Source organism: Vombatus ursinus, unplaced genomic scaffold (genome assembly GCF_900497805.2).
Source record: "Vombatus ursinus unplaced genomic scaffold, bare-nosed wombat genome assembly UNPS02014797.1, whole genome shotgun sequence".
In the NCBI taxonomy this organism is placed as follows: Eukaryota; Metazoa; Chordata; class Mammalia; order Diprotodontia; family Vombatidae; genus Vombatus; species Vombatus ursinus.
The window spans coordinates 14,786,525-14,797,467 of record NW_020954575.1 but is presented as its reverse complement, the minus strand read 5'-3'; the positions used below and the strand labels follow the sequence as shown (position 1 = coordinate 14,797,467).

General features: G+C 47.6%; 1 protein-coding gene across 3 annotated transcripts; it reads left to right on the top strand.

The window, feature by feature from the left end:
- The first annotated feature begins 239 nt into the window (after window positions 1-239).
- WFIKKN2 (WAP, follistatin/kazal, immunoglobulin, kunitz and netrin domain containing 2) lies at window positions 240-10,737 on the top strand. 3 transcript variants are annotated; one of them, XM_027870628.1, is made up of 2 exons: window positions 240-778; window positions 6,604-10,737. In XM_027870628.1, exons 1-2 carry the CDS (start codon window positions 590-592, stop codon window positions 8,116-8,118), a joined length of 1,704 nt encoding a protein of 567 aa, XP_027726429.1. In that variant the 5' UTR covers window positions 240-589; the 3' UTR covers window positions 8,119-10,737. The 3 variants fall into 3 exon arrangements, with proteins under 3 accessions (XP_027726429.1, XP_027726432.1, XP_027726431.1); XM_027870631.1 differs by lacking the exon at window positions 240-778 and adding an exon at window positions 4,772-5,021; XM_027870630.1 differs by lacking the exon at window positions 240-778 and adding an exon at window positions 4,772-5,025.
- The last annotated feature ends 206 nt before the right edge of the window (window positions 10,738-10,943 follow it).

The window sequence follows — 10,943 nt, the reverse complement described above, 5'->3', positions numbered from 1 at the left end:
CAAGGGGGGGGGAAGCGAAGTGGGGGGTAAAAAAATCCCTTCCCTCCCGTGGTCTTGTCCCGAGCCAACCTCCCCCTCGGAAGTACATGCCATTCCCGGCGCGGGAAAGGGTTAAAGGCCTCCCTGAGCTCAGAAACATGCAGGTGTCCCACGGTGCCAGATACAGACGCCTAAACTGTTTCCAGCTCCCCCCCCCTTCCTTTTTTTTCTTTTTCTTCTTTTTTTTTTTTTTTTTGCAACAAGTCTGTGGGTCGGCAACGGGGCAGAGGCAGCGCAGCAGCTCGTCGATCACAGGCATCGAAGCTGCTCTCTCCAACTTGCTGTGGGGCCTCCAGGGAAGCTGCTTTCTCTTCAAATTAAGGGGTGGGGTGGGGGCGGATTGCTCCCGAAACCTTTTCATCTGGACGGTAGAAAGCTGGGCAGCATAGTCTGACTCCGGGGCAGTGGGAAAGCCTCGCTGGGGTTGGGAGGGGCAGGTGTATCCCAGTCCCTTGGAGGAAAAGAATTGAAATCCAGGGTGGGTGCTAGGCCAGCTCTAGCTGGGGGGAAGATTTTTTTTCCCCCTTGGAGAAGCCTCTGCGAGGGGACCATGTGGTCTTGGCGCTTGTGGGTCTGTTGGGGACCTCTAGCTGCCTTGCTGCTCCTGGAGATGCCACCCGTGGGCCAGGCACTGCCTCCTATTCGGTATTCTCACGCTGGGATCTGCCCCAACGACATGAACCCCAATCTCTGGGTTGACGCTCAGAGCACCTGCAAGCGGGAATGTGAAACGGACCAGGTGAGTCTGAGAGTCGGGATGGGGGAAGAAGCCCATCAATATCCTGGGGAGCAGGGAAGCCTAATGGATGGAAACATTGGCCACAGATAATTTATATACGTGTGGCTCAGCCAGATTTGAACGTGGCTTGGTGACGTTGTCCACCCTGAAGATAGCCCAGGTTAGATGGTTTCATGATTTTTTTTTTTGACACGAACTTTGGAAAGTTGGGGAGAAATGGGAAAGGCCCTTCTCTATCTCCCAGAAAGATGCTTATCCATTGGGTCCTGACCAATGTTGGAACCTCTCTGCCTGCAGCTGCTTGCCTCCACCCAATGTCTAGTGGAGTCCGGGAAAAGATGTAGCCAATAATTAGTGAGTAAGTGGTGGGAGGCAGAACAGCACCGAGGTCAAAAAAAAAAAAAAACAACAACAACAACAAAAAAAGCCCCTTGCTGCCGCTGCAGTTTTTGAGGGGGATCGTTCTGGGGGAGCGCCTTGGCTTCCTTTCCAGCACAGGTCAATTTCTGAAACCAAAAGTAAGGCGATGGAAAGAGGCTAGTACTTGGAACCGGGAGACCAGAACTTGACTCTTGATTCTTACTTACCACTTCCTAGCTTTGTGACCCTAGGCAAGTCACTGTTTCTCTGAACCTTAGTTTCTTAAACAGTAAAATGGGGGTGATAATATTCACACTGCCTCTGGCACAGGGTAGTGAGAAAGGCAGTTTGTTAAACTAAAGTTCTGTTAAATGTGAGTTGTTATTCCCTCCTAGCAACCCTCGGTTAGTTTCCATAGCAAAAATGAGGAAGTATAGAGTATGGAGGCAGTCTTGTTGGGTAAAGAGCCCTGAATTCACAGTCACAAGACCCAAGTTTGAGTGTGGACTCTTCGTGTGACGTTAGGCAAATACTCTTGTACCTCAGTTTCCTGAACTGTAATATGAAGTTGTGCTAGATGATCTCTATAGCTCATTCCAGGGCAGCTAGGTGGCTCAGTGGATAGAGCGCAGGACCTGGAGTCAGAAAGCCCTGAATTCAAATTTGACCTCAGACACTTACTAGCTGTGTGACTCTGGGCAAGTCAGTTGACCCTGTTTGCCTCAGTTTCCTCAACTATAGGATGGACTCGAGAAGGAAATGGCAAACCGTTCCAGTATCTTTGCCAAGAAAACCCCAAATGGGGTCACAAAGAGTTGGACTACACTGAACAATGTGGCTCATTCCATCAATAAATTATATGAAACCTGTTCAACTTGGGTTCTTCTGGTCACTGCTACTTAGTTCTGCTACTAATTAGCTGTGTGACCTTGGACAAGTCATTGTTTCTTCTCTGTTACCTTATCTACATTGAGCCAAATGATTTCTAAGCTCTCTTTCAGCCCTAAATCTTATGATATCTAGGGGACCTTTTGGCCTCCCTTCAGCTAATTCAATGATTCACTGAGGAGCTGAATGGTATAATGGGTGGGTAATTGGCCCAGAGCAGGAAGACCTGGTTTTAAACCCTACCTCATACATATATTGGTTGTTTAGCCCTAGGCAAGTCATACAGTGCTTGGCACATAATAGCTGTATGCTATTCAGTAATGTCTGACTCTCTGTGACCCTGTTTGAGGTTTTCTTGGCACAGATGCTGGAGTGGATTGTCATTTACTTCTCCAGCTCATTTTACAGAGGAGGAAACTGAGGCAGGGCTAGGTGATTTGCCTAGGGTCACACAGTTAGTAAGTGTCTGAGGACAGATATGAACTCAGAAACATGAGTCTTCTTGATTCCAGGCTCAGTGCTCTATCCATTGTGCCTCCTAGCTGCCTAGCACATAATAGGTAAATGCTTATTAATTTCTTGGATCTCTAGGCAACTTTGTCTAAATACAAGTTATCAAGAAGGTACCAACCTGCATTAGTAGAGGAAATTTTGCCTGAAAGTTAACCCACATCAATGAAATGACAATCTCAATTCTCTGTCCCTATCCCTATTATTCAATATGGAACAATGGGAAACACTTTCTAAAGTAAGGGGACCTGCCTCTGACTCTTACTACCATCTGTGTGACTCTTGGCTACTCATTGAAATTCCCTGAGTCTCAGTTTCCCAAACTGCAAAATAAAAGGGTTAGATAAATAACTTCTGATCTCTTCTGGTTCCAAATCTATGATCCTTTCAATCTGTTCAGAATATCATGCTCCAGAAGCTAGAGACCATTGTCCACTATTGACTAGCATTTATTTTGAAAATATTTCAGCCCAACTGACCCAGTGCTGACCCCAAGGTCAGCAGATAGATGGAAGTCTTGGGCATTATGACCAAATCCACGGATCTTCGTCTGAATTAGTGTTGTCACTGGGAAACATGCTTCGCTTTCTGACCTTTGGGTGTAGGTAAAGAGCAACCCTCCCTTAACCCTCTTCCTTCACTACAACCATTCCACTTATGCCAACAGAGTCAGAATGCTAACAGGGACTTCCCACTTCCCAAGTCCCCAGCCCAGTTGGAACAATTCCCAAGACGAGTCAGTTGCAAACCACACAAGTGTTTTGTGTTGGCTGTGAGGAATAACAGATAGAGATGAGAAAATGTATTTTCAGAGGCTGGGGACCTCTTGCCTGGCTTGTGGGTGGGCAAGAAGCCTTTTTTGCTCTGTTGGTATGGATGTGGGCTGCATTTGGTCAATCTGACCCAATAAACAGGTAGTATTCAGGGATGGAATATAATGAACCAAAAGAAATCCACCATAACTGCATGGTCCCTGCTGACTTTGTATGTCCATCCGTGGGTGTGTATACCTAGCATCACAGAGCTAAAATTGGAAGAGACCTCAAAGGCCATCTAGTCCAACCCCCTCATTTTATAGATGAGGAAACTGAGGCCCAGAATCACATAAACAGTAAGGTACAGGAGTATGATTGGAACCTAGGTCCTCAGATTCCTGAAGCAGGACTTTTGCCACTGTGCCACATGGGTGGCTGAAGATTCATGGTGACCTTAGTTTCGATCCTGGGCCTCTGAGCAAAACTTAGCAGATGGACTAGGTCTGCCCTACATTAGCCTGCATAACCCCAGCAATCTCCTTTCATGGGCCTCCAAGCCCTGAGGTCCATTCTTGAGTGGTAGCCTCCTGTGACATTCAGTGACCGTAAGGAAAAAGTGGCTTCCTTCTACTTTTTCTCCCAGTGCCCTTTCTTCCATGATCCCCCTCTCACCCGGCTGACTGTGGGCTGTCAAACCTGAGAGCTTTCCATCTTGGGTCCAGTGCTCCCCTTTGTTTAAAGCAAGGGAGTCCTGGAGTCCATGGATAGATTTCAAGGGCTGTGTGATCTTGGATGGGGAAAATTTCTACATCTTTATTTCCACTAATGTCTAACTGAAATTTAGCATTTACTTTGATTAAATAAAAAGCAACACATTCTGAGAAGGGGTCCGTTGTTTTTAGCAGACTGCCAAAGGGATCCATAACATAAAAAAGGCTAAGAACTTCTAATTTAGAGAAAAGAAGGTTGGAGATAGGGACTAGTGCTATGATTTCACTGGCATAGGGATTTACTTGGTAAGAAAAGTCCCCTTACCAATGCAGGCCAGCACTTATGGTCTTTGAGAGTTGTCTAGATCACCAGTGACTTGCCCAGGGTCACATAGCTAGTGTGGCTACCAAGCCAGCTTTCTCTTCACTGCATCATCTTTATTGTTATCTAGTCCACCCTTCTAATTCAGCTAAGGAAAGAGAAGGCCAGAGAAGTATCATATAAATAGCAATGTAGAATTGGGGTGTAGAGCTCAGGTCTCTTGACTCCAGGCCAACCCTTTTCCCACTGCACTACAGATGCCTCTGTTTAGGCAGGTCTGGGACTAATAAGGTCTGTTGCCCTCAAAAGAACAAAACAGCCATTCTTATCAGCAAGAGGGAAAAACACCTCCACCACCCAGGAAGTCCAATTGCAAAGAGGCGGGAGAGAGACTAGTATTTTTCCCCTCTTAGCTGAAGTGGCATTTCAAAAGGGCTGAAATCAAGGCAGGAATGAAAAGCTGCAGGTAGTACGTGGGCTGCAACTTGTTTATGGGCCTGGCTTCTGGACATAGCAGGCAAGGCACAGAAGGATTAGGAGCTCTGCCTGCCCAGTAGGTACGATGTGTTATTGTCAGAAAAAACACGCAGTGAACTTCTTGATTGTTTCTGCTCCAAGAGTGTGTTGCTAATTTCGAGGAATTAAACTAATGCCTTCTGTGCGTGACTCCAGAGAAAATCAGAGGGGATTACATACAGGTTGGTAAGTCCTCGCTTACGCCCTGCCTGACCTTTGCTATTGGGAGGGATTTACTATGGCTGTTTTCTGGGATGGTTATTCTCTGTCTCTCTGTCTCTCTGTCTCTCTGTCTCTCTGTCTCTCTCTCTCTCTCGGTCTCTGTCTCTGTCTCTGTCTCTCTCTCTGTCTCTGTCTCTCTCTCCCTCCCTCCCTTCTTCTCTTTCTCTCTGTCTCTTTCTCCCTCCCTCCCCCCTCTCTCTTTCTCTCTCTCTCTCTCTCTCCCCCTCCTTCCCTCTCTCCCTCCCTCTCTGTCTCTCTCTGTCTCTCTCTCCCCCTCCCTCCCTCCTTCCTTCTCTCTCTCTCTTCCTCTCTCTCTCTCTCTCTCTCTCTCAGAAATGGGAGCCTTCATCAGAGACCTGTCTAAGTAACCCCACTCTGTTGTCAGAGAGCTGGTCATCCCTGTCCTATCATTTACTTAATAATAATAAGAAGAAGAATAAGAATGATAGCTAGCATTTATATTCCATCTTAAGGTTTACAAAGTACTTTATACATTATCTCATTTGATCCTCACAATAACCCTGGGAGGTAGGTGCTATGATTATCCTCATTTTGTAGATGAGGAAACCGAGGAGCAGAGATGTTAAGTGACTTGCCCAGGATCATACAGCTAGCAAGTGTCTAAGGCAGGGTTTTTTAACTCAAGTTTTCCTGACTCCAAGTCTGATGGTTTATGCACTGAGTCACCTATCTGCCTTGATAACATGGACAACTTTCCCTAAGGCCTCAATTTTGTTGATCTGTAATTTCATTGATCTCAATTTCATTGATTACCAAAATAGGTAAGTTAAATGCTTAGGCAGCCCCTCAAGGGATAGAAACAAATTCTTGGATGCCTGGCTTAGCATCTTTCTAGCTGTCAATTCTGTTTTTCTCTTTAAAGAGTGGGATGATTTGTGTTTTATACATTTATTTACTTATTCATTCTTCAACAAACATTTATTAAGTGCCTACTGTTCTGGGTGCTGGGGAAACAGACAGTTTACAGCGTCATGGAGTCTAAATTCTGTGAGCCAGTTAAGCAGAATTCACTATTAATCAGGTCTTAGTTTAATTCCTCGAAATTAGCAACACACTCTTGGAGCAGAAACAAAGAGAGATTTCATGGTGTGTTTTTGACAAAAACACATCGTACTTACTGGGCAGGCGGGAGCTCCTAATCCCATACTATGGAAGTAAATCTGGGAGTGAGTCCCATGAACATGGAGTAACCCACGTACTACCTGAAGCTTTTCATTCCTGCCATGATTTCAGCCCCATACAAATCCTGGATAAGGACAATTGTTGTAAAGCTTGTTCCCCTGGGCTTAGGGTCACCTTTCCCATTCTCTTCTAGGAGAATCATAGATTTGGAGCTGAAAGGGACCTTAGGCTACTCCTTCATAGTTATTAAGCATCTACTATGTGCTGGGCACTGGGCCAGGGATCCCAAGACAAAAATAAAATATCCCCTGCCCCCAGGATGCTTACATTCTCTCTCCCCGCTGCCCCTCCTTTCTCCCAACCTTACATTCTAACCCCCTTCTGGTTGGCTCCTTCCAGGAGTGTGAGACATATGAGAAATGCTGCCCCAACGTGTGCGGCACCAAGAGCTGCGTGGCTGCTCGATACATGGATGTGAAGGGCAAGAAGGGCCCTGTGGGCATGCCCCGGGAGGCCACCTGTGACCACTTCATGTGCCTGCAGCAGGGCTCTGAGTGTGATATCTGGGATGGCCAGCCTGTCTGCAAATGCAAGGACCGATGTGAGAAGGAACCCAGTTTCACTTGTGCTTCTGATGGCCTCACTTACTATAATCGCTGCTACATGGATGCTGAGGCGTGCTCCAAAGGCATCACTCTCACTGTAGTCACGTGCCGCTACCACCTCACCTGGCCCAATACCAGCCCCCCACCACCAGAGACCACTCTTAGCCCTACAACGGTCTCCCCAGAAACTCCCATGGTGGATGTGGCAGCCCCAGCCCTGCTCAATCACCCTCACCACCAGTCGGTCCGTGTAGGGGAGACAGTGAGCTTCCTCTGTGATGTGGTGGGCCGACCTCGGCCAGAGATCACGTGGGAGAAACAGCTGGAGGACAGAGAAAACGTAGTTATGCGGCCAAACCACGTGCGTGGCAATGTGGTTGTCACCAACATAGCCCAACTGGTCATCTACAATGCCCAACCCCAGGATGCTGGCATCTATACCTGCATGGCTAAAAATGCTGGGGGGCTCCTTCGAGTTGACTTCCCTCTGTCTGTGGTGCAGGGGGAGGTGTCAGGTTCAGAGCATGGGCCAAATGGGACGGCCTTCCCCATGAATGAATGCCTGAAGCCGCCTGATGGGGAGGACTGTGGGGAAGAACTGACCCGTTGGCACTACGATGCCCAGGCTAACAACTGCTTCACTTTCACCTTTGGCAATTGCTACCACAATCACAACCACTTTGAGACCTATGAGGCATGCATGCTGGCATGCATGAGCGGGCCCCTGGCTGTGTGTGGTCTGCCTGCCTTGCAGGGCCCCTGCAAAGCGTATTCACCTCGCTGGGCATACAACGGGCAGACCGGCCAGTGCCAGTCGTTCGTCTATGGAGGCTGTGGGGGCAACGGGAACAACTTTGAGAGCCGAGAGGCCTGTGAGGAGACTTGCCCCTTCCCTCGGGGGAGCCAGCGTTGTAGGTCCTGCAAGGCCCGGCAGAAGCTGGTGACAAGCTTCTGCCGGAGCGACTTTGTCATCCTTGGCAGAGTGTCAGAGGTGACAGAGGAGCCAGATTCTGGACGAGCCCTCGTGACTGTGGATGAGGTACTGAAGGATGAGAAGATGGGGCTGAAGTTCCTGGGCCAGGAGCCGCTGGAGATCACCTTATTGCACATGGACTGGGCCTGCCCCTGCCCCAACGTCACTGTCAGTGAAGCGCCACTCATCATCATGGGAGAAGTGGATGGCGGCATGGCAGTGCTTCGGCCAGAGAGCTTTGTGGGGCCTTCTAGTGTCAGACGGGTCAGGAAGCTGCGGGAGGTCTTGCACAAGAAGACCTGTGAGCTCCTTAAGGAATTCCTTGGCCTTCACTGACCCTCCCTTTTCTGTGTACCACTCCTCCCTAGTCCTCTTTCGTCCCTTACCCCCTCCCCCAAATTATCTTCTTGAGCATAAATACACCTGTTGTAGTTAGGACCAACTCTGAGTCTTACTTAGGCCAACAAGAAAACTCCAAAAAAAAAAAAAATCAATCAGGAGCAAGCCACCATTTCCTGAAGCTTCTCCTGAGAAGCAAATCTCCAGTCCTGTTAATTTTGTTTAGAAAGAGGTCAGCTTCTCTAGGCTTTCTCCAGCCTGGTGATTTAAGAGGCAGCTTAGTGATGTAGCCAGTTTTCTCTGGGGATTTCCTCTAACCTTCCTTGGTAGCTTCTGCCTCTATTCTATTATGCCTCTAAAAAAGGCAGACCTGAGCCTCATTCTGGGTTCTGTAACAGTGAGAGAGAGAGAGAGAGAGAGAGAGAGAGAGACACACACAGACAGAGAGAGACAGAGAGAGAGAGAGAGAGAGAGAGAGAGGGAGTGTGTGTGTGTGTGTGTGTGTGTGTGTGTGTGTGTGTGATAGTCACAGGAAAGACTAGATAACCTGGAAGAGGGGAAAGAGAGAAAATAGGGAACAGTTTGTCCTGGCCTTCTGTGGCCTTGTGGGGGCAGAAATACCTTGAGTTAAAATGGGTGTGGCTGCTCCAGGCTAAAATCCAAGATTGGTGGAGGGGATGCTAGGGGAGGAGGGGGGAGAATCCTCCACTTTGAGAGCAGAACCTAAAACATGCCCCCAACTGGAGGCTGATGGGAGCTTTGGAGGGCAGGCCATCCCTCCCTCCACCTGGTGGGTGACCCAGTTTTCATATGTGGACCAGGTGTCTTTGGGTGGGAGCTAGTCTGTGCTTTGGAAAAACATACCCTGGGGTGCTTAATGTTACAAAGACATCAACAGGGTACGTTTTCCTTCAGCTTGGCTGCTAGAGAAGGCTGGGGAAGCAGACCCAGTTCTGTTCTGTTCTGTCTTTGGCTGCATCCCTGAAGGAAAGGTAAACAACACCCTAGAAATCTCTAGCAGAGGCGGGGCAAAAGGGCCTGTTGTTTAGTTTCTGATGCCCATCACCCTATTATCCAGCTTATGAAGAGCTGCATTGCTGTACTCCCTCCCCAAGACTCCCCCAGAGGTACACTAATTTCAGCAAAACTAATTTCCACAGGGTCTACAGAACATCATTCCAGCCAGTCCATGCCAAGCCCCGAACCCCAAAATGGAGACTGGGGGACTTTAGGACATAACCTTCTTTTAAGAGATAACTGGGCAAGTTTCACTTGCCAGCCTATCATCTCTACATTAGTGCAGGTTTCTAACTGGGGGAGTCCCCTGCCTGGATATACCAGCCTTAAGAGACACTATCCTCATTTCATCCCAACTCATTCCAGGCACGAGTGTAGGGGCATACATATCAGACCTAACCAGAGCAATTCTTGGAGACTTTCCTCTTGGATACCATTTTTTTTTGGTCTCATTCCATAGGTGGGGAAACTGAGGCATGCAATTTCCTTCTTTCTCCCCAACAGGAGTCCTGGGGTAGATGTCCTGATTTTTTTCTGGCTGAGAGTTTGGGCCTGTCTCCAGTAGCTTGCTCTGTTAGGAAAATAAATGGGACAAAAATTATATTCTCCAGATTCTATCATCTCAGTGTGAGTACTTGGGTGTTCCTAGGTGCACATCACTTAACTATCACCTGTATCTAGAAAATGCTCCTTTTTTGCCCTTTGTGTGTGTGTATGCGCGCGCACACACACACACACACACACACACACACACACACAAACACAGAGTTTCTGAACATGTCAAGATCAGGAGCCACTTTGTTTTCCTATTCTGAAAGTGACATGGGGGACAAAATCCATTTCTAGATACAGATATGGGAGAGGAAAAGAGCTAGATGGGAGGAGGAAGGGGAGAGGGGCCAGTCTCTGAAGGGATGGAAATGTTGCTCACTGCTGCCATCTGGAGGTCAAATCAGGAATCAGGAGGACATTAGGCATGAGAATCAGAGCTCAGTCTAGAGAAAGAAATTGAGACCCAGAGAAACTTGTCCAAGGACATTAGCCATGAGTGCCTAACTTCATAGTAGGTGCTTAATAAGTGGTTGACTGATTGATTATTGACTGATTGAGGATCTGAGATTAGAACAGGAATCACGAGAAGTTAGGCTCATCCCTCTGTTTTTGGAGCTTAGAATACGAAGCCATTCTGCCTAGCCAGACCTCAGAAATCATCTCAGGTCATTTTCCAGGGAAGGCACCTCAGATGATTTATCATGGCCAGTCACCATGAGATGACTTATCACTTGATCATGTAATTTCTCCAACACAGCACACCTAAAGGAGTGAGCATTTATTCCTTAACTAGCGTCTTATCTCATCTTCATTTCCTTCTGCTGAACCTTAAACAACAAAAAGTTGAACAGTGAAATATGTCTGAGTGAACAGATCACCACACACACCCCTCCCTCTTTGCACCATACCCCTCACCCCCTTGCCCCATCAGGAGAGCACAGAGGGGAAGACCTGAGACCCTAACTACGAGAGGGTCACTGTGGGGAGTTTCTGTGTCTTTCCTGAGTGTCTGGAGAGAGAAGTATAATTAAAAGGTCAAAATATTTATGTCTGTTCTTGCTGTTCGAGTTGGGGGCTAAAAGATAGAACATTTTTCCATGGTCACTTTAGAATGGAAGAGGGGGCTAACAAGGGCTTAATCTCTTTCCCTTTGTGACAATAAGGCATTTGTTTCCAAGAGCTCCTTCCACAGTTGTCCTGAGGCCTTTGCCATCACCAAGAACATTGAAAGGAAGGAAAAATGAATTTTATCT